Below are 27,629 nucleotides of genomic sequence, written 5' to 3'. Positions count from 1 at the left end.
TGTCATTCCCTCATTAAAAACATGCCTGAAGTGTTGCCTTGGCACATTCACATATTTTTGAGTAAACTGTAAAAACTCTGATGGCGGCCATTTTAGGGACAGGTTTGCCTGAGTCCTCCTAGGAACGCCCCCGACTCCTGGAGACGCCTCAGAGCTTTCGTCACCAGCCGAGTAACCAACCACTGCTCCTCAGCAGAACCCCCTCCCCACTGATGCCACAGACAGAGTGTGGAGGGGGCGTGTCGGAAAGGGTCAGAGGTTCTTAAAGAGACAGAGGCCTATTTCAAGACATTCGCTACAGCCATTTTGAGAGAGCAATTTTATACAAGGCAGTTATTCTAATTTACTGCATTTACAGACCAACAGAAGGTTTCGTCATCATTGTAGTGTGCTATAGACTGGTGCTGTGTGATTGAAAAAAGCATAATACCCCCTCTTTAAAACGTTTGACGGATTGTTTATTAAGAGTGTAAACAGAAATGGGGCGTCAGAACTTCAGTAACTAAAACCCAACCAATGGGAATAAACAGGGACATTGAATAACTGAGTGCACAGAAAGTTAATCACCATCATTTTCTTTATTTCCTCTTCCATTACAAAAACAGGTGTCCAATTTTATTTTATTTTTTTCAAGATGTGGGAAAACTGAAGTATCAAAACCGCATCCGTTTTTACTCACACAGTGGACTTTATGTGCCTTGCTTAAACCCTTTGATGCTAAAGGCAGATGAACTTCAAGATGAGATGGGCAGGGCGCATCAACAAAGAGGAATGTACAAAACACACATTATCCAAACTCAATCCGCAAATAAAAAGTCCACTTACAAAATGCAGCTTTGATGGACAACAACAAACTTAAAACTCACATGAAGTGCATTGATCAGTAGCTTCAGAGCCGTCAGTAAAACAATCTGTGTCTTTGTTTTTGTCCGCCTACGTCGCATCCAAACTCGTCTCACATTTGGCAACACGGACAAACTATCTCAAATGCTAATTGGCCTTAAAACAAACTGCTGCACCATTTTTTTAAATTCAAGTCCGGATGGTCGTGGTGAAGAGTGACGTCTTGTAAACCCCGAAAACAAGCTTTGACAGTGTCTTCATTCGTATTCGCTCAGTTTTTCTCATTTCTGAAAGAGAGAGGGAGAGAAATATCATGTTTAGACAAAGAGCTGGTGGTTTTCAGATCCACACACATGCTGATGTTAGTCGGGCACTGTTGGGGAACTTCAGTGCAATATGAAACAGTTTAACATCGGTGAAAGCTACAGCCAGGGTGAAACACATGCAAGCACCCAAACAATGACTGCAGTTTTTGGTTCAGTTTCACTCTTACAAAAAAGGTGTTTGTGACGATACTAAATTAATCAGCAAAGCATGTTTACTGTATAGATAAGGGCTGAACGAGATGCTACTGATACTGGGGTTTGAGTATCTGCCCTGGTATTTACCAATACAAGAGACTTTCTTAAAAGTGGCTTTCTCTGAGTGAAAAAATGTATTGACTCTTCATCTAAGATCAATGAAGTCATATTTTATTGTCATGTTACAGATCAATTGACAATTATATTGATAAACTCATGGATAAACTTGCATTCAACTAGGATGACTTTTCTTTTCTTGGGTTTATGACAGGCTTTAGGTTACATTAATATAAACAACTCACGTGAAGTGAAGTGAAGTAATCAGTTATTTCTTAAACTACAAAACAAACACGTGGCTTCAGCAGTGGGCGATTTTATTTTGCTACTTTAGGTATTTCTATCATAGTTTCCAGCCTTGATTAGTATTTCTTAGTATTAGCATGAACGCACACTAGCTTTAGCATGCTATTGCTAACCACAGAATTTTGCACAGTGATCGAAAATACATTTGAGAACTCTGCGATTGAATTCTCCAGGTTCTTATCTTTACAATGATATACAGCATGTTCATTGTCCACTTTAAAAAAGCTGTGTTTTTAAAGGAATAGGCCACCGTTTTTACATACTGAGATATGTTCTTGCCTTAGCTTTGACGAGTTCTTTAGGACCTGTCTGGTCTTCACCCACGTAAACACAGCGCAGACGGCGTTAGCATTTAGCCTCTCCTGCTCTCCTCTATAGCTCCAAAACTGGTTAAGATAAGAGCTACCAAGCTCTTATAATTACACAAAATTAAACAATGTGATTTTCTAAGCGGATAAAAGGGGGACTATATTGTAAGGCGAAATAATACCAGGAGTAACTTGGCATCCACACAGTAAAGTGAAGATTACTGTGCAGTAAAGTGAAGATATTACTGCGCGGATTTCGAAGTACGCCTTACAATATAGTTCCCTCTTTTATCCGCTTAGAAAAACCACATTGCTTAATTTTGTGTAATTATACTTTGTGGTGTAACACTTCACGTAACCATATTTAAATAGGGAAAACGTGGAAGAGCTTGGTAGCTTCTATCTTGACCTGTTTTGGAGCTATAGTGGAGAGGGGGAGAGGCTAAATGCTAACGCCGTCTGCGCTGTGTTTACGTGACTGAAGGCAGACAGGTCCTATAGAACTCGTCAAAGCTAAGGTAAGAACATATCTCAGTATGTAAAAATGGTGGCCTATTCCTTTAAGGCCAAAACTGGTGTCGGTTCAGTATCGGATATTTGCAGCCGATACCCGGTATCGTATTTGTTACCGTATCGGCTCTGATATCCCATACCAGTATCGGATCGGTGCATCCCTAGGCTGAATGATTTTTGAAGTAAAGGTGCAAGGCTGTGCAAGATTGCGAAAATAACATTATTACGATATTTCACTATACCATTTGAACACGATATTTTCCATTCTTATTAAATCGTAAGTAACCAGTTTTTCAGCAAATTGTGTTAAAAAAAACTAGACTATACAGAGTTTAAAAATGTTCCCCCTACATAATCTAGCAATGTCCTAATGTGTAGAATGAGCCCAGACCTATTCACCAGAACTGCCTCTAAAATCCTGCACTGTCACTCAAAAAGGTGTTACTTCCAAAGAGCCGTCACACACGAGCTTAATATAGAAGCTGCAGGTACACGTATGACCTGAGGTGGCAGTAGTGAGTATAAAATGGCCAACTTGCATCTAGCCCCTTAAAAAAAAAAAAGACTACATCAGGCGTCAGAACCAAAACAAAACTAAAATTTAACTAAATTAACTTAACTTTTACACATTTATAAGTTCAGTGTTTTAGTGTTGTCGTGATATATTGTGGCTTCTTGCGATACGCACATTGCATCACCACGATATTTTAAGCGATATATTGTGTAGCAGTGTAAACTTTGTCATCTAAAACCATCTAAAACGGTGCGTGTGCAGCCGATCATGGTCAAACGGTGAACCATAAATTGAATTATTGAGGAGTCAAACGTCCAACTCCACAAGGATCAATGGCTCACTCAGACCCTCGCCCCGGCCACGTACACGGACGGAGGAAACACTCTTTCTGAACCTTAGCTCATTACAAGTTCATAATCTTTTCTAAAACATTTCTTTTGCCGGCTTGGCCTAATTTGAAATACTCTGATTGGTTTATGAAATTTGCTACAACATTTCCTGCATTATGAGATCTGGTGTTTATTAGATTTTCAAACATTATACATTTTCTCCCTGCGTTTCATGTGGCTTTTTCCTGTTATGGAGGTCATTTTGAGGACTGTTTTCATGCAGTAGATTTTGATTAAATTGTTAATTGCAATTTAACAGTTCTCAAATATCATCACTGTGAAACAAGCAAAAAGGTAAAGACCATAGAAAAGTGATTTTTTTGGGGGGTGTTAAAGGAACAGGCCACCATTTTTTCATATGTTCTTACCAGAGCTTAGATGAGTTGATGCGTAACTGTCTGGTCTCAGAAAAAAGAGGTACAAAGCACATGAAAAGAAATGTAAATGATGAATAATATGTGTTTATATAAATTCAAATTAAGGTTAAAAGTTGCATGTTTTTTATTAAAGGGATGTTTCAGGATTTTTGACATAGGGCCTCATTTCCTAGTTATCCATGGTGTTGTTGATTTCTGGAGATATATTTTTTTATATATATTTGAAGAGTTTCGTGGCGCTAGGCTAGTGCAAGGCTAGCACATTTCTATGGTATCAGGTAGCCTGCATTAAAACAATAGAATATTTTTTGGAATATTACTGACATACTGACACTGGCATCACATGAATGATCGCATTTTGAGGGACTATTTTCTAGCACTCCACCGCTGCGCAGCTTATACCAGGGGTTCTCAACCTGGGGGGGGGGGGTCACCAGAGCATATAGATAAAAATATATATTATTATTATGGTATTGTAGCATACATGCCATTTTACCAGGGTGCTATTATTTGTTCTAAATTTGATTAACTTTATTTTAGCCATTGTTTTTTCTTTGTTTTTTAAGAATCATATAGGTTAATGTCCCTGTTTTTCCCATGGTCTGACCCGGGCGGGGGTCACGATCCTAATGAACTGTTAAAATGGGGGTCGTGGCTCCAAAAGGTTGAGAACCGCTGGCTTATACAACCAGGAAGCTGATGCTGCTCAAATATAAGGTATTTTAAATGCAAAATGGTTAAAATTACTCTATCGACACAGACATTTATATGGTTAGTCTGGTGTTATAAGTGATTTGCCTCAGGTGCACTGTGGAGTCAGACTGTTTTTAATGCAGGCTAGCTGATACCATAGAAATGCACTAGCCTAGCGCCACGAAACTCTTCAAATATAAGAACTGCATGAATTATTACAAAAACAAAATCTCCAGAAATCAGCAACACTCTGGATAACTAGGAAAAGAGGCCCTATGTCAAAAATCCTGAAATATCCCATGGTTATCAAGCCATGTATCGCTTATCGAATCGTGAGGTACCCAGAGGTTCCCACCACTTGCATCAACTCATCTAAGCTCAGGTAAGAACATATCTCTGTCTTTAAAAACGGTGGACTATTCCTTTAACAGGCTTTCCTGAAAGAATAGGAAGCGTTTGTATCGCAATGTGAATGTCTTCGAAAGAGCCCTGCCAAAAACTGCAGCGGAGTCCGACTGTTGCAGCCCGCGTACCGCAGTCTGAGAACCACTGGATCTTTGACGTTCTGCAGAGTCGACCTCACGACAAAGACTCAAAATGCATTGCTGACACGACACACTTTTACAATGAAAAGGGTGCACCGCGGCTGGAATGACGGCGGTGGATGAGTGATGGGGGAAACCAGAAGCAGGCACATGTCGAAACGGTGACGGTTATATGAGCCATGCACGCGGTCTGACATGGAGATGCACTGAGGGGGACGGTCTTTGAGGATGCCCTTACTTTAGCCTGGAAGCTCGACCGACTCAATGCTTACAAAAGGGGCTTTATCGGAGGCTCCTATACTTTGCCAACCTACAACTTTGCTCAGCAGCAATCCTGAAAGAGGAAGAAAGAGACAGCCAAGTGCAGACGGGGGGGTTAGACAGAGGAAGGAGGCAGCAGGGAAGAAGAAAAACAAAGTCCTCAGCACAGAATCTTCTAATGGTTTATAATTGTAAGATGTAAAGAGTGTAAGAAAAAGACTTTGGGGAGCAATTACACTGCGATGTGGCGAGTGACGACCACAGATTACAAGTGGCTCAGTGCCCCCCCATCCTCCCCTTCCTTCCAAAGAGCTCTACATGCTGATGGCGTGAAGAAAATCATCCCGCCATCTCCACTTTGAGAGAAATCTGTTTTGACCTGAGGAGGCGAGGCACTGACCCAGTTCTCCAGAGAGACTCAACATGACGTTTTGAAGTCCCTGCCATTTGGACGGGCCGTCAGATTGCCTACCTCTTGACAGCTTTCTGGGCCAGCATGCGGTTGCCGGCGAGGAAAGTGACACCGCCGATTATGGCCAAGTACTTGAGGGTCTGGAACATGTTCAGGTGGGTCCAGTAGACGTACATGAGGCCCAGCATGGCTATAGAAAAGAAATGCAAAAGAAATACATGAGAAAAGAAATTCAAGCTAAAAATATGCTAGATTTTTTGAATCAATATTAAACTGCAATGGGTTCATGTGGTTTACAGACATGACCACAATTAGTAAATGGAAGAGACTGCTTTTAAAGGGGGGGTATTATGCAAAATGGACTTTATCAAGCTTTACATCATGATATTATGTCATTCCCTCATTAAAAACATGCCTGAAGTGTTGCCTTGGCACATTCACGTATTTTTGAGTAAAAACTCTGATGGCGGCCATTTTAGGGATAGGTTTGCCTGAGTCCTCCTAGGAACGCCCCCACCTCCTGGAGACGCCTCCGAGCTTTCGTCACCAGCCGAGTAACCAACCACTGCTCCTCAGGCAGAACCCCCTCCCCACTGATGCCACAGACAGCGTGTGGAGGGGGCGTGTCGGAAAGAGTCAGAGGTTCTTAAAGAGACAGAGGCCTATTTCAAGACATTCGTTACAGCCATTTTGAGAGAGCAATTTTATACAAGGCAGTTATTCTAATTTACTGCATTTACAGACCAACAGAAGGTTTCGTCATCATTGTAGTGTGTTATAGACTGGTGCTATGTGATTGAAAAAAGCATAATACCCCCTCTTTAAAGACCCTTTCACTGCTTACATCATCAGTGACATCAGCTGGAGGCAGGAAGTGATCATGAGAAATGAGATTCAACTAAAACTAGCGATTATAAGTGTAAAACTACAACTAAAAAAAGTGGTCCTGTTGTGGCTTATGGTGCAAAAACAAGAGGAATGACATTTGAGACGATAAAATAAGGTTCATCTGATATTTCCAACAACAGTTAGGCATTTGTTTATCGTTACTATGACAACAGCTACAATGGAAATAGAAAGGAATCTAGGCTTCCCGCCTCCAGCTGAGCCCGAAATGTTTACAAACAATTAAAAGGGTCTATATGGATCATTTATTTTACTATTACTTGTCTGCACATTATCCTGTCTACTGCCGAATTAAAACAAAGGAAGTGGGTAGGATTTTAGTTCAAAATCACTCATAGCAGATTAACCAATAGCAGTGAGTGAATGAAAGTCTCTGTATTTAAGCTGCGTTAAACTGGAAACAAACTGAAACACAATTAAGAGAAAAAAGCAGATCACGGGCTGTAAAAACTGGACTGGGTTGGCCGAATTAAGGACGACTCGCTTCCATGTTCAGACGCCTCATCTTTTCTTGATTAGAGCTGGGTGTGATTAAACAATGCGCTATTGGAAAAATGTCCAAATCACTTATAACGCCAGACTAACCATATAAATGCCTGTGTCGATAGAATAATTTTTGGAATCTAGCTGACCTTGCGTCACATGAACGATCGCATTTTGAGGGACTATTTTCCCGCAGATCACTCCGCTGCTTCGTAGCTTATATAACCATGAAGCTGGTGCTGCTCAAATAGAAGTTCTTAGTAAATGCAAAATGGTTCAAATGATTCCATCGACACAAACATTGATATCGTTAGTCTGGCGTTTTAAGTGATTTGCCTCAGGTGCACTGTGGAGTCAGACTGTTTTTAATGCAGGCTAGCTGATACCATAGAAATGCACTAGCCTTGCACTAGCCTAGCGCCACGAAAAGCTTCAAATATAAGAACTCCGCAACACTCGGGATAACTAGGAAATGAGGCCCTATGTCAAAAATCCTGAAATATCCCTTTAAATCAAGGGCAAATACAATTAATTCAAGCAAAATGTCCCTATTTTTCGTAGTGCACCAGAGCAACCCAGTCCAGGACACAATATTTGGAAGCGTTTACTACAATGGACGATCCCTTGACTGAGAGCCTTCAAATCGCAGAGCCCTAATTCAAGTATCTGTAAGTTGCATGAAGAGTTGTCCTGAAACTCTAAACTTCTACTCGATGTGAACTTGCCAACAGCATTTCAAGAGTAAAAATGGATCGGACATTGCGAGTTACAAATCCGACACTGCTTCTGCGTGTCTATTAGGCATTCTGACGATAAAATTATAGGAAATCTCTCAAAACTAGCCTTCATGTAATAACCATTAGTGGAATTTCATGAATAATGCATAGGACGGGGCAGTAATTATGCTTCACACAATGTCCCCAAGTCTTTTCAGGTCGTTCACTTCCTTGAACAAAAGCAGATGAATAAACCAACAGGCTCCGGGTACAAATAATCATATGATGTGTGTACAGTATCTGACTGGGGCTGACCTGCGTGCCCCGCGTGGAACAGGATGACGCTGGGAGATAAGCTGAAGTTGGCGATGTTGGCTCCGAGCTTGAACCACTAGACAGGAGAGGCAGAATAAAAGACACTGTTATTTTCATGCACCACAAGAGCGGCCAAACAAAAGGGGCTGGAAAACTGTTTACCGACGCGTTCACAATGCACCGTTCACAATAACTACGGCGCTGAAAATGCCACGAAAACAAAACACGCCGCCGCTTTTGTGATTGTATACTAAACCCGGCATAATCATGAAACATCAGGGCCTCGTGCAGATTCAAGTGGCTTTCACAGGGATGAAGTTAAAACTGTTTGGAGAGACGAGCGCGGTTTCAGAGAGATTTAGACATAGATATATAGAGGAAGACGGCTGTATTTTAGGTGATTCATGTGGATTAAAATGACTTACAGCTTATGATATAAACTCTTCCAAGTCCGACCAGAAAAATAAATCGTGATTGAATGTATCTTATCTTTATTTCCATAGAGTTCCTCAGGCTTTGATGAAAAAACACAATCCTATTCTGTGTATTCTGTGTTACAAGCCTCTGGGGCGGAAAGAATTCATTCACCGTTTAACCTGAGGTTCATTCGGAAACGTTCAGCCCTTGAACCATGTTTTGTAAAGCAAAATGTATTTATTTCCAATATATAATACTCTACCCTGTGCAGAGGCGGGTAGTGCTTGTACTTGAGTAACTTTTTGAAGAGATTGTACTTCTTAGAGTAGCTTTATCATACGCTACTTTTTACAATTATAAATCAAGCAACTTTCTTGAGTAAAAATAATGATTACTTTTTCCACTGAGTTATTCTTTTAGCAGCAAATGCTTTATTTTGATAAAAAAAAATTAGATCTAGATCGTCTCGTGCTCCTTGTTCTTTAAAATAATTCTATTTTTCTGCATTTTCTTGGATTTTTTCTTTCTTTATGTTTACTTGAGTATTTATTTGGGTCAATTCATTTCAATGTAACGTTACTCTTACTTGAGTAAATATATTGGCTACTCTACCTCTACCACCTCTGACCTAGCCAAGCCTATTTACTCAATATTTGCCATTCTACCTAGCCTGGCTAACAGTCTGGGGACCACCAATTAATTTTCTCGTAGGAGGTATGGTTTACGTTCGTCCATAGTAGTTTATTGGGGGCGACGAATGTCTGGCTGTGGCTACGTGCAGACACATGATAATCGTTTCATTGTATTCGATGACGTATGACGTACCCGGCCGCTGCAAACTTTCGAGCTGAGCTATTTAGAACACGGTCTAAAGCTTATTATTATATAAACTTATATATTTTTTATCCGTTAACTACAAGCTTCCTTATGTCAAATAGCGCGTCATCGTCTTGCCGTCCCTCCTCGTTCTGCGATTGGTCCCCAAATCCATGCAAAGATTTCGGCCATGGTCCTGGGTGCACAGGCTACCCCTGACCCTGAGTGAAGCGCTTTAGGAAACGTATTTTATGTGAAAAGCGCAATACAAAATTCCAAATAATATATTGAGATTGATCACTATGGAATAAAAAAAATATTAATTTTAGCTACAGTATTGTCCGGGCCTATTTTCAAGTATACCTGGGAAATAACTAATATAGAAGAGAACTTTGTGGCCTCCAGAAATTGTATCAAATTCTTGGGACTTGATAAATGCGACACATAATTTTTCTCGTCTTACCAGGATGAGAAGCAGGAGGAGTGGAGAAAGGATCAGCGCGGTGAAAGTGTTTGAAACAACAGTGGGCGGCTTCTTCTCCGGTTCCCTAAACAAGTGCTGTAAAGGGGACAAGGATCTTTAGTTACTTTAATGCCATCGTCTCATAGAATGCTACTAAAATATTACCTGAATCTCTGGCTTAGGGACATACAGGGTCTTCGGCTGGATGGCAACAGGAGCTTCCTCGTCCAGAAATTTCAGCACAACATCAGCCTGTGAACGTAGAGGTCAATATCAAGGCCCAAACACGAGGATTAACACTGTGTTGATCTGACACGTACCACGGTCCACAGGATAGGGTTGTCCAGAGTAGCATCTCCTACAATCAGGTAAAGGGTGTACGTTCCAGACATCGAGTCGAACTCCGATTTTCGCTCCGCGGTGTCGAGCTCGAACTTATACACATTTTTGCTGTCGGGTTCAGCCACAAACACAACCTCTTGGCCAGTTTTCTGATTGTGCAGACGGACAAAAGTCTGAAAAAATAGGAGGTTAATGAATGACAATGAAAAGGTTGTTGTGAATTAGACATTTTCGGAGAACATACTTGATGAGGGGTGAGCTCCACTCCAGTGTTCATGTCGACCAGCTGGAAGGACATGGCAAAGTTCTGGTGACTGTCGGCTGTGAATGAGGCCTTTGCTTTGGAGGGGTAGTCCACTCTGCAAAAGAAAGCAAATAATCAGACCTTCAAAAGCAAGGAATATAATAATAAAGACATATCTTACCTTGTTGTTTTGGTACCAATGCTCTGGTCTTTGTCCACGACAGAGAGGTCCATGTTGGTCACGGACACCTCTGTGGACACTTTCACTTTAAGCTTGAGTAAAAAATAGAAGTAGGACAAGTTAAGCTTCAAAGTCTATGAAACAATCACCGAAAGTTTGCTCAATGTATTGCTGTAAGTCACACAAAGGCTTACCTCAACATGATTCGCCACCAGTCTGCTGTCGCCGGTCACAGCCACAGTGAACTGGTAATATCCGCTGGCAGGCTGACTAGACATGAAGTTCAGCTCAAAAACACCACTGAAAAAGACAATGCAGTAGTTAGAACAATGCACTCTGGGAAATAACAGCTCACAGGGTTTCTACAAGTGGCATCAAGTCATATTTCATGTCGTCAGATTGTACATGATCAAACAAACTGGAATGAGGGGAAATTTTGATAGCCTAGACGAGTTGATGCGTGCCTTTCTGGTCTTTACACGTGCCCTCAGTCAGGCAAACAGAGCACAGATAATGTTAGCACTCTTCCACGTTTTCCCTTTTTAAATATGGTTACATGAGCCTGTACTCAATCCAAGTATAGTCACACAAAATTAAAACATGTCGATTTTCTAAGCGGATAAAAAGGGGAACTATATTGTAAGGCGTAATAACACCATAAGCACTTCGACTTCTGCGCAGCAAAGTTGAAGTGCTCCTACGGAGTTATTACGCCTTACAGTATAGTTCCCCTTTTTATCCACATAGAAAAATCGACATGTTTTAATTTTGTGTGACTATACGTGGATCTTGTAACTCTTCATGTAACTGTATTTAAATAGGGAAAACGTGGAAGAGCTTGGTCGCTTCTAACTTCACCCCCATTTGGCCCCATAGAGGAGAGGCTAAATGCTAACACCATCTGTGCTCTGTTTGTGTGACTGAGGGCACGTGTAAAGACCAGACAGATGCGCATCAACTCGCCCAAGGTAAGATAACATATCTCAGTATGTAAAAACAGTAGCCTATTCTTTTAATGCCAGTGTGAATCCAATTTAATTATTTTCAATGCCTTTTAAGGCCTTAAACTTGAGCATAATTCACATTCAATGCTTTTTATTGCTCAACGGCAACCATGAGCGTAGTGTTTCCAGTCTGCTTCTCTCCTTTTTCAGTGCTCAGAAGTGAATGACCATATAAACTACGATCTCTCATCACTTACTCATTAAGAGTGAAAGGCGCTTGGCTCAGGATGATGCTTTTGGAGGCCACAGTGAACGCAGACTCCAATAGAACATTAGCGGCGGCCAAAGGCTGAGACATGACATCAGTAACAAGGAGCTGTGAATCAGACAAAATTACATTGGTCACTGTCGGCTCATCCCTGCACTGTGGAGGTGTTTAATTCACAAGTGTTTCACCTGCAGGGTCGGCTGGCTGTGAGACACTGTTGCCGGGCCCTGGGCACTGACGATGACGGGCACATGGAAGCGGTTGTTGGAGAGAGCTGCAGCAGCACTGGCCACACTGAAGGCTTCAGACAGGGAATCCCAGGACTTTTTGCTGAATATGGAATTAACCAGCTGGATAACCTGATCCTGAGCGGGGCAGAATGGGTTTAGAATTCTCTCAGGAGGTGCACGCAGACATGCAGAAATAAGATGAACTAAAATGTTACTTCTTTCAGAGGCGGCTCCATATCAACATGATCGGACAGAGAGTAAGCGGCAGTGACGAACAAAGCTGTTGCTTCAAGCCCTTCTTCAAACTGGAGGTAGATGCCACCGAGGTCATCCAAACGAGCAGTCAAATCCTGAAATAATATCAAGCTTTTAGATATTGTGGTTTTGTAAGGAAGCGTGTGCAGTCTTTTGTCACTTAGCTCCCTCTGGTGGAAGATAAACGCATTACCTCAATTTCCTCCAGTATTCCTCCTAGTTCTGCCTGCTGGGACAGACGAGCTGCTGTGGCCAATGCCAGTGTGATGCTACAAAGACATGAGGACAGCGGTTCTGAATACCTGAACCAAAAGGTCTTCACGATAAATACTGCTGTGCCTCAGGTTTAACTTACGACATAACATTATCCTCTTTGTTTATGCGGGCAGTCAACGCACTCACAACTTCCTGGGACGCCACAGGAAGACCCAAGGAGCTCAGCGCACTGACAGCACGATGGATCTGGTTCATGGTTGAATCTTCACTGACGGCTGCCAGGAGGATATCGCGGGTTTCGTTTGAGACGGGAATCTGAAAAAAGGTTTTTCAAAATTAAAATAGTTTACGTTATTTTGTTATTATGTGAAAGCCACAAAGCCACTTACTTCACATCCTGAAATAGCTTGACTTGTTTCAGCAGCAAAAAAGAGGTCGTCAACACTCATGGGGTCAAGCTGGGATTTCATAAATTGGCAAACCTCCTAAAAAAAGCAGATGAGAGCATGAATATTAGCTAAAGATTAGGTTTGTATAGTAAAGATTGCAATGAAGGCTATGTGTAATTGGTGTGTCTATTTTTTAGCAGTTGCAAATTGAACGTGTAAATGTAATGCAAAAATAATTACATTTTGATCAGGAACAACGCTTCCAAGCTTGGATAGACCCACAACAGAGTGATAGGCAGACTCCAGATCCGTAAAGGGCTGTCCCAAAGCAGCCTGTAGCCGGGCCACGTCGGACAAGGACAGGTAATGTGTCGGTGTGAGCGCTGGAGCACCAGCCAGAGCCAGACTGAAGACCAGCAACCCGAGCAGCCCTGAGGGGTCACATTTAACAAGTTAAACACAGCCAGACATTGAAATCATTGACATTTTGAAACAGAAACGCGCGCCTTCAGTGTTTAGCCCGCTATATTTGCATCGCTATCAATATTCATTCATTGAAATGACAGCACTTCCTTGCTTTAGCCATGCTAACGTCAGCCGAAATCGTAGACAAGCAACGCAAATGCTGATTTATCCTTCATGCATTTCACACAATATTACAAGACTTTGATCTAGACATAACAAACAATGCTCTCAGGCACCTTTAGAGCACATAAAACTGTTAAATTACTCACAAGACCGGTCCATGTCGTTAGATCTAATGCAGCGTCACCAAAACCGACGTCGGCTTCCGCTGTCTTCAACTTCCGCTCTGTTCGGGGTAACTTCCGGAGTTTCACAATAAAAGCATTATTGGCTCACGGAACATCCACCATTTGGCTCAGAGGAATGTGTGATGTGGTGCGACGGCATTGGCTCTTCATTCTTACAGCGCTACCGCAAACTACTGATTTACAAATTGACCAATAGTTGCAACTGAGTTTTATGTAGTAAGTCACCGTATTTATTTGTCATATGAAAAAACAAACAAATAAACAGACGATTCTGGGCAACACTTAAAATGACTCGATTCAGGTGAACTTACCTGAGGCACGTGCACGGCGGTGGGAAAAAAATAGCGCTGTCACTCGGTCCCAAATAAAACCCTGATCCAAAATATTTTCATGGCTTTTATTACAAAACGATGAGGAGTTAAAGCAGTACTAGGTAACTCTTCCCCCTAGGGGCCAAAAGCGCAACTGCAGGTGTAGTAGCAAGTTACGATTTTTTAACTTATTAATTGTCTTGGAGAGTAAATACTACGCTGACAGGAAAGACAAAGGGAGAGAGGGTTACTGTGCATCCAATTATACAATGGAAATATTTTTTTTCACTCAAACTTGGCTGTAAATACTGTTTAAAGTGACGTTAGCCCGCAGTTAGCATTAGCATGTTAGCTTTTTCTTCGTGATTGTATTAGTGTGTATTGCTTTCTCCGGACCGGTGGCAGTCAAGTTGCAAACATGGTTTTCTGGTCAGAGACACCTGGGGGAGATGAAAGACCCTCCAATCATCCCATAAACACTTGTATTACCCCCACAGGGACTACGAAACTGATTTATTAAGGTGAACACGTTACTTAGTACTGCTTTAATAGAGATGAACATGGGCAGTCCATGACGTCTAGAGCCAAAGATTTATGCACTTTCTTCATTAGCTGGCGATGCTGGAGGATAAACAAACAATGTACAACTTTTAGGGGCAACGTGACGCCAAAAGTTTAAAATCTTAATCTAGGTCTGGTGTTAGATGGTGTTGGATTGTGAAATATTAGACAGGTGTAAAAAAAAAACCCCACAGATCTAGAGTTTTTAAAGGAATAGGCCGCTGTTTTTACCTATTGAGATATGTTCTTACCTGAGCTTAGACGAGTTGATGTGTACCTGTTTGGTCTTTGTGCGTGCGCTCAGTCACGCAAATGTTGTTAGCATTTAGCCACTCCTAGCAAAGGTATAGGTATCCAAACTGGGGTGAGTTAGAAGCCACCAAGCTATTCCACGTTTTCCCTATTTAAATACAGTTATGTGAGCGTGAGCCTTTACGTTTCTTGTGAAGATATTCTTGTTCTAATGTACTCATGGTCAATACAATTTGTAAATTAACAAGGTCTTTCAATGTCAACAATTTCAGCTTCACATGTGTTAATGTGTTAATGATATGAAATGGTAAAGCCTCCTTGTTTGCCAGTGCTGCAAAAGTCTGTTGATTGTATGTAGACAATTGTAGCAACAGTAGGATAAAATTTAACTCACAAATACATATAGGTATATATTTGTGTTCTGAAACTAGTATAGAATACTCAGAAAGGATTGTACTTTGTTTATTTAATGTAAATGTAAAAGAAATGTATAACTCTAGCATCATGAATTGCAAATGTAATGTATATGAACAAGGGGTCGGCACTTATAAGCTTTTGCTTCAGTCGACTCCCTTTGAGCTTCCATTACCTGTATGATTGTGAAACTATGGAGAAAGAGAAAATGTTAATTGCTCAAATAAACTACACAAACAAACAAACAAACAAACAAACATAAAGATCATGAGTATGTTCTCAGGGGCCCTCACAACTTATAATGATACTATATGTAAAATGAAGAATACAAAAGAAAACATGAAGCCTCAAGAACTTATTAGTCGTTGTCTTTTAAGCCGAACTCGTGTGGACGCAGGACCCTGCAGTGGCTGATATGACTTCAACAAAATGTGCTCAGTGTCAAGACATTTTGTGGGGCTTTTCCAAATGGCTGCAAAATGTCATGGATCAGCATATTGTCAGAAGAGCACATTGAACTAAGACTATTTTTGATCCAGATCAGCAGCACAAAGTGGTTTGAGACAACAAAGAATTTCTGTGACAGGGCGGCACAAGCGGGTGGTGGTGGGTTAGAACAAATACCAGGGAGGCAGTCTTGGTGGTCCAGGTACCTTTTTATTTTTATTCATTTCTCTTGCGCAAAAGTACAAATGAAAGTGCACAGTGCCAAAATATAGCGCATCAGAGGAAAAATGTGCTTCTCCAGCAGCAGCATGACCCAGTGTGAGAGCATCAAGAAGGTGTAAACAATAACCTGAGCTTCTAAAAAACACATTAAAATCCTCAAATAAAACCCGTAACCGCAACATAAAGAAAAGAAAAACCCTCACTATATAAACTCCCAAACAAAACCACCTAAATGAACCAAACTATATCCTAAAATCCGTTAAAACCCATACAACCACCTCCAAGCTTGTTCTTCCCATAGACTGGTTCTTCCCCTTGGTCCAGCCCGGAACGCACACCGACACCCTGGACACAAGAGGAACGTGAGTAGTTGTGTGGGGCACACAGACCCATTCACACACCCAAACATTCATCGCATGCACGCAACACCTAAAACTTTTGTGTGTATTTGCCTGGATATGAATATCAAAATATAAAGAATGTTAAGACCCTAAAGCATTATTTTGCATCGACTACAGTAAGTTTTTGTTTGTTTGGAAATCATTTTGTGTGAAAGTGAGGTCAGCTTGTTAGTTCAAGTTTACATGACAATGGACAAAACACATGTTTCCAATATGTTCATAGATCACATATACGATTGTAAACTTCAAGGATGTTTACATGTCTTTTTCTTTCCCTTTCCCTGTCAATCTTAAGTGAATGACTATGGACAGATAGTTTCTATTTCTACATGGTTATACGGAGCTTGTACATTGGGTATAGTTGGTATAGCAGGGCTGGGCGATATTATATATATTTTTGTGTGATCAGAACGAAAGAGAGATGTGCCTTGGTATAACTCTTATGTACCATATGGTGTATTTATTTATTTACGACTGTAAATGATGAATTCTTTATTTTTATTTCTTTATTTTTATTTTTATTTCTTGGTAGACTGTAAATGATGAAATTCTTTGACATTTTGTACGATCATAAACAATGTATATCAACATGTAAGCCCAGACTCATGCATCGGTTTCCTGCATGAGTATAGCGGAAAGTTTATGTGATGATTACTTGAATGAGAGATAAGGGGTAGGTTTACTACAAGTTCTTTGAACTTCTTCCTACTCCTTTTGAGCACAAAGTCTTGTTTTGTATTTTTTCTTTCTGTAAATGTTGGCATACTTTTTCTGCTCAAATAAATAAATAAATGAAAATGAATGAATGAAATGAAATGAATGAAATGAAAACATCATCTAATTCTTAAAACACGGCACATGTAATTGCACAATTTCAATACTAATTGTCATGTTGCCTCTGCAGGACCGGCCGCCATTACTGGAGGTGACGTACCCCGACCGGATAAATAATTTAAAACCGACAATCGTGTGCGATTCTTATATATGTGCAAATTAGCTTGTTCCAAGTGCTGTGGGTATAAAAGTGCAAGTGAATATTGAAAGTGCTGTGCGTGTAAAGTGCAAGTGTGCGGCATGTTCGTTACAATTTCCTTTGGAAAAGATCTTTAACACTTTTACAAAATAGTTAACATAACATTAAACAACGTGAGCTTCCAAGAACAAGGCGATATGATGAGTACATAACAGACTGTGTGTTTAGAAACAGACACTTTTTCATACATCAATGTGGTTTGTCTCGCTGATCATCCAGCAAACTGTACATCAGTTCCAATCAGCATGTAACCCTACAGCAGAGCAGAGAAGGCCGTTAGACCTGATGTGCAATATTGGCTTCTGGAATTTACTGGAACTACACTGACCTTCTTAACCTGCAGCTGGGTGTTCACCAGCTTCATCTTTCCAATTGTAGGCAGAGGGTATCCCTTTGCAAGTTCAGCTGGAACGGTCAAAAGCATGTTTTAGTTAAGACTTCACAAGGCCAAAAGCTTAATACAAACTTAATCTAAATAAAACATAATCGCAGCTGCGAACAGGGGCATTTACTGTCGTATGGTTGGGCCATAAAATAAACCACTGCAGTGAATTGAGAATTGTATTATGCTACCTTAACGTGTTGGGGTTGTTTGAGTGCCCGAATGATCTGAGGAGCTATGTTTTCTGGGGCTTTATGCCCCTGGTAGGGTCTCCCATGGCAAACAGGTCTGAGGTGACTGGTCAGACGAAAAGCAGTCCAGAGGACTCTTATGGACATACAACATACAAGGACCGTGACGTTGCCCGGTATGGCGCAACCGGGGCCCCACCTTGGAGCCAGGCCTGGGGTTGGGGCTCGAAGGCGAGCGCCTGGTGGTCGGGCCTCTGTCCGGAGGGCGTCCTGTTTGGGAACCTCAGGATCTCATCTCTGCTGTTTGCGGATGATGTTGTTCTGTTGGCTTCAACAAACCAGGACCTTCAGCACGCTCTGGGGTGGTTGGCAGCCGAGTGTGTAGCGGCCAGGATGAGGATCATCACCTCCAAATCCAAGGCCATGGTTCTCCACCAGAAAAAGGTGGCTTCCCCTTTTCGGGTCGGTAGAGAGTCCTTACCTCAAGTGGAGGAGTTCAAGTGTCTCGGGGTCTTGTTCACGAGTGAGGGGCGGATGGAGCGTGAGATCGACAGACGGATCAGTGCGGCGTCAGCAGTGATGCGGTCGCTGTATCGGTCTGTCGTGGTGAAGAGGGAGCTGAGTCGGGGCAAAGCTCTCGATTTACCGATCGATCTACGTTCCCACCCTCACCTATGGTCATGAGATTTGGGTAATGACCGAAAGGACAAGATCGCGAATACAAGCGGCCGAAATGAGTTTCCTTCGCAGGGTGGCTGGGCGCACCCTCCGAGATCGGGTGAGGAGCTCAGTTACCCGGGAGGAGCTCAGAGTAGAGTCGCTGCTCCTTCACGTCGAAAGGAGCCAGTTGAGGTGGCTAAGGCATCTGTTTCGGATGCCTCCTGGTCGCCTCCTGCGGGAGGTGTTCCAGGCATGTCCTTGTGGGAAGAGGCCTCGTGGAAGGCCCAGGACACGCTGGTGGGACTATGTCTCCGAGCTGGCCTGGTGTCGCCTCGGGGTCAACCCAGAACAGCTGGAGGAGGTGTGTGTGGATCGGGAAGTCTGAGCATCTCTGCTGAGACTGCTGCCCCCACGACCCGGCCCCGGATAAAGCGGAAGAAAATGGATGGATGGAAACCTTATATAATTGACACACATTTTTCATTGGCGTTTCAGACTTATACTTGTGACTAATAATAATTCAACACGTTCTTTTAAAGTTGCTTAGCTCATACAAACCATTTAAAAGTGGGATGATCACAACTTTCAGCACTATTTGGAAGATCGAATTGATGGATTTCACCTGTTGGATGAGTAAAACAGAATAAATTCAACTGCTTTTCTTCTCAAGGATAAAAACATTTGCAAAAATTTGTTAAAGCACTATATCCAGTATTACTCAACATTTAATGAAGAAAACATTAAAAGCTTAATACCAAGGGGCATTAAATTGAATAGACTCGAGAGACTTTACTGTTGACTTTCCTGTCAACACTAATGCATGTTAAAATCACGATTAACAAGCCGTACCTGAAAATCACCAACGTAACTTGTCCCCAGGGTCAAATCCATTCTGTGCAAATGAAAGTGCATCAGAATCTCAGTTTCAATGACCAGAGACCCATTGGCCTCATTTCTGGTATTTGTTTCATTTATTTTATCTATTTTTTTTTAACTCACTTGTTGAGAGTGACGGAGCCGGCCACCCTGGTGCCGCTGACGAACACTTTTGCGCTGACACTGCCGTCCTGTGGTGAAGCAAAGACTGTACGATTAAAGATCAGGTCAGATCAGGACACAAATTGTTCACTTTTAAATGGATTTCATATCTAGTCATAGTCCGATAGCAGGTCCAAAAAAAATAAGTCTTTTGGGAAGTGGTTAGAGCCTTTGTCTTACAGCAAGAAGGGTTTGTTGCGTTTTGTGTAACAGGTTTTCTGAGACATAAGGTTTTGGTCAACATTTACGCCACATTTGGTGCTTCTATCACAGATAACATTTTAGATTAGTTCCATGTGAAGGTCCAGGGAACAAGAAAGTAATCACATATGTTCACACAGGTAATTACACATTTAAGTGCAAGGTTCAATAAAGGTGCAGTGTAACAAAGGTGAACAAAGTGTAACACTTAAATGTGTAATTACCTGTACTCGCATGTGTAATTACTTCTTTGTTACCTGTACCTACTCGTGGAACTTTGGTTGGTGTGAAGTCTGTGAACGATCGGCCGTACCATGTTCAGAACAAACAAGGGAGAAAGGGTGCCATTGGTTTGGATGGCGTAGGCTGTGATGGTGCCAGTCGCTTGGATCGTTGCATTGTCAGATTCGAACGTGATTACAGGGGTTTTTACTGCCTTCACCAGCAACTTCATCATCAGTCCAGGGAAGCGTTGGGCAATCTGTAATAGCAAAAAGCAGAGCGCGTCTGAGGAAATCCCTGAAACTGTATGGTGCACCCAGGAGAGTGGCAGGGTATTGCAGGTATAGGGTTGGCAAACACTTAAGCAGAAGCATATTGAGGATCACTCCATAGCGCTGGTGATAGGCTGCATAATGTATTTTAGATGTTACCTGTGGGATGAAAGCTCCAAACGTTCGAGTGTTGAGTCTTATAGGAGAGCTCGCTGGGATCTGTGGAGACACGGTTTAAAGATTACTTTGATCAATGGAAATCAATCCAACAGCAATGGGTCTGAACATAACTTCTCCTTCTTCTTCTTCTTATTTTGTTTTCAAATCAAATAAAAGGCTTCATTGTTTAGAAAATGTTCTTATTCGCTTCAATGTGTCACTGCAAAAACCATGAGAGACTGAACTGATAATTAGCAACAAAGAGAGATTCTATGCAGGCGACATGAAGTTCGAGAACTTGTGTCTGGTCGCCCAGAATTTGGACTTGGTCATTTGGATTCTCCTACTTCACACAGGAGCAGCTCACCATGTCGTCAGTAATGTAGAGGCTGAGGGCTCCAGCTGTGGTGTACACAAAGCCTGCAGAATTGGCCGTGTAAGATGACAGGCCGATGTTCAGCATGTTGTTGCTTTGGGATGGCACTGAGAAGACTGCAGGGGTGAACGGGGGTTCCTGGTGCTTCCCAATGTTGTAAAATTCACCCTAAGTGCAAACAATGTTTACAATTACAGGTAAAGAACACATGAGGATTTCACAGAGCAAGTAAGTAAAGTTACCTTTAAACTGAAGTCGACAGAAGATGCAGAGATAACAGGCGACGACACCATTGAACACTCAATCTCAGCATACTCGTCTACTTTGGCTAAAACTGAAGGATGTTTTGTTATGTTTTTTTAATGTCACACAAGAGGCAGATGTTAGACACATTGAAGGTGTTTTACCATTGAGAGTTTTTAAATACGGATTCACATCAGATATGGCATCAGCGACCAGAGAGCAGATCTGCAAATATGGCATGGTTGAAAGTTGATATAAAAGCTCATCTGATCATGGTTAGCTTGACAAAACGTAACATAAGAGATGCCTTAAAGTTGCAGTAGTTGCAAGATATTTCATAATATCTCAATAAAAAAAATCCCTTTAATTTCTTTTTAATATTCACTTAATTTATCCAGATATTTGCAGATTGTGTTCAACAGATTCTGGACAAAATCAAAATGCAAATATATTGAACAACCCCGTGAACTGCTACCTTAACGTGGTGGGGTTGTTTGAGTGCACGAATGATCCGACGAGCTATGTTGTCTGGGGCTTTATGCCCCTGGTAGGGTCTCCCATGGCAAACAGGTCCGAGGTGACGGGTCAGACGAAGAGCAGTTCAAAAGACTCATATGGATGTGAAACACGCAAGGACCGAGACGTCGCCCGGCATGGCGCAGCCGGGGCCCCACCCTGGATCCAGACCTGGGGTTGGGGCCCGAACGCGAGCGTCTGGTGGCCGGGCCTCTGCCCACGGGGCCCGGCCGGGCACAGCCCGAAGGGATGACGTGGGCCCGCCCTCCTGTGGACCCACCACCCACAGAGGGATCCGTAGGGGTCGGGTGCGGAGTGGACTGGGTGGCAGTCAGAGGCAGGTGCCTCGACGACCTGGTCTGCATGCACAGCTTCTGGCGTTCGGGACATGGAACGTCACCTCACTGGGGGGGAAGGAGCCTGAGCTTGTGCGGGAGGTTGAGAGATACCGGCTAGATATAGTCGGGCTGACCTCCACGCACAGCTTGGGTTCCGGATCCCAACTCCTGGAGAGAGGCTGGACTCTCCATTTTTCTGGAGTTGCCCGCGGGGAGAGGCGGCGGGCTGGGGTGGGTTTGCCCAGCTCAGCCGTCACGTGTTGGAGTTCACCCTGGTGAACGAGAGGGTCACGTCCCTACGCCTCCGGGTCAGGGACAGGTCTCTCACCGTTGTCTCGGCCTACGGGCCCAACATCGGTGCAGAGTACCCGGCCTTCTTGGAGTCCCTGGGAGGGGTACTAGATGGTGCTCTGACTGGGGACTCCATTGTTCTACTGGGGGACTTCAACGCCCACGTGGGTAACGACAGTGAGACCTGGGAGGGAGTGATTGGGAGGAACGGCCTCCCCGATCTGAACCCGAGTGGTGTTCTGTTAATGGACTTCTGTGCTAGTCACGGTTTGTCCATAGCAAACACCATGTTCGAGCACAAGGGTGTCCATAAGTGCACGTGGCACCAGGACACCCTAGGCAGGAGGTCGATGATCGACTTTGTAGTTGTGTCATCTGATCTCCGGCCGCGTGTCTCGGACACTCGGGTGAAGAGAGGGGCTGAGCTGTCAACTGATCCCCACCTGGTGGTGAGCTGGATCCGCTGGCAGGGGAGGAAGCCGGTCAGACCTGGCAGGCCCAAGCGTGTTGTGAGGGTCTGCTGGGAACGACTGGCGGATCCCTCTGTCAGTGTTCAACTCCCACCTCCGGAAGAGCTTCACCCAGATTCCGAGGGAGGCGGGGGACATGGAGTCCGAGTGGACCCTGTTCTCCTCCTCTATTGTCGATGCGGCTGCTCGTAGTTGTGGCCGTAAGGTCTCTGGTGCCTGTCGCGGCGGCAATCCCCGAACCCGGTGGTGGCGCCCGGAGGTAAGGGATGCCGTCAAGCGGAAGAAGGAGTCCTACCTGGCCTTGTTGGCTTGTGGGACTCCGGAGGCAGCTGAGAGGTACCGGCAGGCCAAGCGTGCTGCAGCTCGTGCGGTCACAGAGGCAAAAACTCGGGTCTGGGAGGAGTTCGGAGAAGCCATGGAGGAGGACTATCGGTCGGCCTCGAGGAGATTCTGGCAAACCATCCGGCGCCTCAAGAAGGGGAAGCAGTGCTTCACCAACACTGTTTACAGTGCGGGTGGGGGGCTGCTGACCTCGACTGGGGATGACGTCGGGCGGTGGAAGGAGTACTTCAAGGACCTCCTCAATCCCGTCGTCACATCTTCCAATGAGGAAGCAGAGGCTGGGGACTCGGAGGTGAGCTCGCCCATCACCCAGGCTGAAGTCACCGAGGTGGTGAGAAAGCTCCTTGGTGGCAGGGCTCCGGGGGTGGATGAGATTCGCCCTGAGTACCTTAAGTCTCTGGATGTTGTAGGACTGTCTTGGCTGACACGTCTCTGCAACATCGTGTGGCGGTCGGGGACAGTGCCCCTGGATTGGCAGACCGGGGTGGTGGTCCTTCTCTTTAAAAAGGGGGATCGGAGGGTGTGCTCCAGTTACAGAGGGATCACACTCCTTAGCCTCCCCGGTAAGGTCTACTCCAGGGTGCTGGAGAGGAGGATAAGGCCGATAGTCGAACCTTGGATCCAGGAGGAACAATGCGGTGTTTGTCCTGGTCGTGGCACACTGGACCAGCTCTATACCCTTCATCGGGTGCTCGAGGGTTCGTGGGAGTTCGCCCAACCAGTCCACATGTGTTTTGTGGACCTGGAGAAAGCGTTCGACCGCGTCCCTCGTGGTGCTCTGTGGGGGGTGCTCCGGGAGTATGGGGTCCGGGGCCCTCTGCTAAGGGCTGTCCGTTCCCTGTATGACCGCAGCAGGAGTTTGGTTCGCATTGCCGGCAGTAAGTCAGACCTGTTCCCGGTGCGTGTTGGTCTCCGCCAGGGCTGCCCTTTGTCACCGGTTCTGTTCATTACTTTTATGGACAGAATTTCTTGGCGCAGCCGGGGGCCGGAGGGCGTCCGGTTTGGGAGCCTCAGGATCTCATCTCTGCTGTTTGCAGACGATGTTGTTCTGTTGGCTTCAACAAATCAGGACCTTCAGCACGCTCTGGGGCGGTTTGCAGCCGAGTGTGTAGCGGCCGGGATGAGAATCAGCACCTCCAAATCCGAGGCCATGGTTCTCCACCAGAAAAAGGTGGTTTCCCCTCTACAGGTCGGTAGAGAGTCCTTACCTCAAGTGGAGGAGTTCAAGTATCTCGGGATCTTGTTCACGAGTGAGGGACGGATGGAGCGTGAGATCGATAGACGGATCGGTGCGGCGTCAGCAGTGATGCGGTCGCTGTATCGGTCTGTTGTGGTGAAGAGGGAGCTGAGTCGGGGGGCAAAGCTCTCAATCTACCGATCGATCTACGTTCCCACCCTCACCTATGGTCATGAGATTTGGGTCATGACCGAAAGGACAAGATCGCGAATACAAGCGGCCGAAATGAGTTTCCTTCGCAGGGTGGCTGGGCGCACCCTTCGAGATCGGGTGAGGAGCTCAGTTACCCGAGAGGAGCTCGGAGTAGAGTCGCTGCTCCTTCACGTCGAAAAAGGCCAGCTGAGGTGGCTCGGGCATCTGTTCCGGATGCCTCCTGGTCGCCTCCAGGCATGTCCTTGTGGGAGGAGGCCTCGTGGAAGGCCCAGGACACGCTGGTGGGACTATGTCTCCGAGCTGGCCTGGTGTCGCCTCAGGGTCCCCCCAGAACAGCTGGAGGATGTGTGCGTGGATCGGGAAGTCTGGGCATCTCTGCTGAGACTGCTGCCCCCGCGACCCGGCCCCGGATAAAGCGGAAGAAAATGGATAGATGGATGGATGGAAATATATTGAAAATGTAGAAACTTTTGGGAGCTACTTGGAGAGGGCTGGTGAGCTGCAGGCACCTCCTAAGCCTAAGAGATCTCTATACAAGTCAAATGCTTTCAGTGTTACTGAGTGTTTGTGAGAAGGCAGAATGGAGAACTTGTCCTACCTGTTTCTGCAAAGCGCTGCGTAAAGCTTTCTCTATGGACTTTTTAAACAGGTTGTACAGCCAGCTGAACAAAAACAAAACTAATTACCACAAGGGGAAATTGCGTTGGACTTTAAACTTTTTCTTTTTTTTGTACTACCTGGCTCCACCATGAAACTTAATTTTCAGTCTGCCCACAGAGGCGGCACAGTTGGTGCCACTGACTGTAGGGCGGCCTGTTTCATCCCTGCTGATGGCAATAGTTGTCGTTATGCTCAGTCCACTCACATTCAAATCAAAGGTGCCACTGTCTTTGCTGTAAGCAAAGAAAACAATTATGCAGAAACACGTTGAAAGAAGAGCTGATGTAAATATGTGTTTTTACATACACGAACAAGTATTTGACCCTCCAATTTCCCTTCAGACTCATGTAGGCATTTCCAATGGACAGTTTGACACCTGCACCCGGCACGGGGCTCACTGCTGACTCTGGCAGTCCAACATTGATTAAGCGCATGCTGAGAAGAGAAAAATGTATTGATTTAAGTTTTCAAACTTGCCTCTAACGTGCTCGTACATTTACCAGTCTTACTTTGTGAAACTGTATTTGACTCTTCCTAAAGGTTTCACTTTCTGTGAGCCTGAAATATCGGGCAGCTTGATAGTGTTGAGTTTGCGCTGGATTGCAGCGATGCCAATTTCTCTGCCTTTCATCGGACAAACAGAGCATTAGGACGTTTCAGTGAATGTGGTTTGAAATAAAGAGCTTTTTATTGTTTATTACCATATTCAATGCCCTTCTGTGTCAGCGTAACCTTCACCCCTGGGTTGATGCCAAATGTGAAAGTGGTCAATGCCACAAGAAGAAGCCAAATCTGAAGAGCCATTTTCACTGAAAACAGAAAACAGAAAAGCACCTGCGTCACATGAAGCGGTTTGCATTTGATCAAGAGCTGTTAAATCCAAACCTACTGGTTCCTCATTTTTCTGTATAGCCAAATAACTTCCCGTTGGACCAGAGAGTGATAACGTATTTTCGATTTCAAAATCATATTTGCACTTTGATTCCTGAACAACAGAAGTATGTTCCTAAATTCTGCAATTCGGGACATTCCTGGTCTAGTTTAAACATGTGATAAGAGTGTTAGACGACACCACATGACTTGTGATAAGTTAGCAACAGGCAGCTATAGATTTAATTTAATTAGGAACTTGAAGGTCTCTTTTGGCCTTTCACTTGCATTAAAAATCCAAATCCAAATTCTCATAGAATTATTCGGATCAGTACAGATAATTTAGCACTGCAGAAACATAACAACATTCCAGAAATAGTTTTACATGTACGTCAATCTTTTGGTGATTTTCCATCAGGAATCAGTTCTACTAAACTCTTCACCAACAAAAGCCTGTGAACATTTAATTTTACACATGACACTTGTAAATTCTTTAAATACAGTCCTGCAATGGACTCTTACCTGAAGCTGGCTGCTGAGGACAGACTTCATCTGCGTCTGACTGCTAAAAGGGCAGGTGACAACAGAAAGAGAAGCACGGTTTTTAATTCACTTAGGCAATCAGAAACTCAATTTCAACACGAGGAAGTTTCAGAATAATGCAACACTGTGCAAACACACAGCTTTTAATTCACTTAGGCAATCAGAAACTCAATTTCAACACGAGAAAGTTCCAGAATAAAAACACTGTGCAAACACACGGCTTTGCTCTTCAGTGCACTTCATGCTGTTACTATGTCTTATTGTCAGAGCAGCAAATTGGACACATAATTCGGTCACTTTAAAATTAGATAAACAGTAATTGTTTTCATCGTAGTTGTTTATAGCTGGCTTACTTACTTTTGTTACTTACCATAGATCACTGGTTCACAATCGTACACCAGTCACATACCTCCCACTCAGACAAGCCTGAAAATATGTCTCTGTGTCAATGCAGCACATAACAAATCATTTATTTTGAATTAACTCACATTTTTAACTTGGGTTTGTAGCCATAAAAACCTCTCTCTAAGGGACTTAACTTCTCCATTACACCCAAATCCATTCCTACAGTGGACTTCATCACAGCAGCAGAATCAGCCATCAGGAACAACAGGATGACTGAGTCTGAAGCAGGAGATCTTCGACTGAAAATCTCAGCAGCCCTCAAGAGCTCCAGACCTCCCCCTCCAACATCTCAGGGGAGGAAAGAAGGGCGTTGGCAGCCTTGAAGAAGAATGAGAGCATCACTATCCTTCCAGTGGACAAAGGGAGATGTACAGTGGTCCTCAACACAGCTGACTACGAGGCCAAAGTCAAGCACCTGCTCTGTGATGCCCACACCTATGAGCGACTGAAGAGAGACCCCACCAGCGGGTACAGGAAGAAAATTATAGAGCACCTTCAGAAGCTAGAAAAGGAAGGAATAATTGACAAACAGCTGTATTACAAGCTTTGCCCGAGAGAGGCTTTTCCGTGTATTTATGGGCTACCAAAAATACACAATGAAGGTTTTCCTCTCAGACCCATTGTGAGCGGCATCAACTCCATCACCTATAACCTGGCGAAATATCTCAAGACCATCTTATCCCCACTGGTTGGCAACACAGTGCACCATGTGGAAAACACAA

General features: G+C 43.8%; 2 protein-coding genes across 4 annotated transcripts; both read right to left on the bottom strand.

The window, feature by feature from the left end:
* Positions 1-568: 568 nt before the first annotated feature.
* Positions 569-13,742, bottom strand: rpn2 (ribophorin II). 3 transcript variants are annotated; one of them, XM_079579266.1, is made up of 18 exons: positions 13,659-13,742; positions 13,165-13,355; positions 12,925-13,020; positions 12,675-12,850; positions 12,513-12,588; positions 12,280-12,414; positions 12,023-12,199; positions 11,824-11,942; positions 10,817-10,922; positions 10,623-10,714; positions 10,442-10,556; positions 10,176-10,370; positions 10,021-10,107; positions 9,856-9,951; positions 8,160-8,235; positions 5,800-5,929; positions 5,305-5,400; positions 569-1,130 (listed from the first exon to the last, which is right to left on the bottom strand). In XM_079579266.1, exons 1-17 carry the CDS (start codon positions 13,669-13,671, stop codon positions 5,349-5,351), a joined length of 1,932 nt encoding a protein of 643 aa, XP_079435392.1. In that variant the 5' UTR covers positions 13,672-13,742; the 3' UTR covers positions 569-1,130; positions 5,305-5,348. The 3 variants fall into 3 exon arrangements, with proteins under 3 accessions (XP_079435392.1, XP_079435393.1, XP_079435394.1); XM_079579267.1 differs by having other exon boundaries at positions 5,339-5,400; XM_079579268.1 differs by lacking the exon at positions 5,305-5,400.
* A 3,660-nt stretch (positions 13,743-17,402) lies between these two features.
* LOC306980128 (bactericidal permeability-increasing protein-like) lies at positions 17,403-26,537 on the bottom strand. The gene is made up of 16 exons (XM_079579379.1): positions 26,482-26,537; positions 25,791-25,898; positions 25,599-25,713; positions 25,396-25,524; positions 25,167-25,322; positions 25,028-25,091; positions 21,247-21,307; positions 21,082-21,173; positions 20,831-21,007; positions 20,464-20,523; positions 20,124-20,291; positions 19,571-19,638; positions 19,421-19,463; positions 19,130-19,193; positions 17,667-17,743; positions 17,403-17,591 (listed from the first exon to the last, which is right to left on the bottom strand). The coding sequence occupies exons 2-16, from the start codon at positions 25,891-25,893 to the stop codon at positions 17,550-17,552; spliced, it is 1,419 nt and encodes a 472-aa protein (XP_079435505.1). The 5' UTR covers positions 25,894-25,898; positions 26,482-26,537; the 3' UTR covers positions 17,403-17,549.
* Between the last annotated feature and the right edge of the window lie 1,092 nt (positions 26,538-27,629).

Source organism: Gobius niger (assembly GCF_951799975.1).
Source record: "Gobius niger genome assembly, chromosome: 20".
NCBI classification, from domain to species: Eukaryota; Metazoa; Chordata; class Actinopteri; order Gobiiformes; family Gobiidae; genus Gobius; species Gobius niger.
The sequence above is the reverse complement of the archived record's forward strand: the minus strand, read 5'-3'. Positions and strand labels throughout refer to the sequence as shown.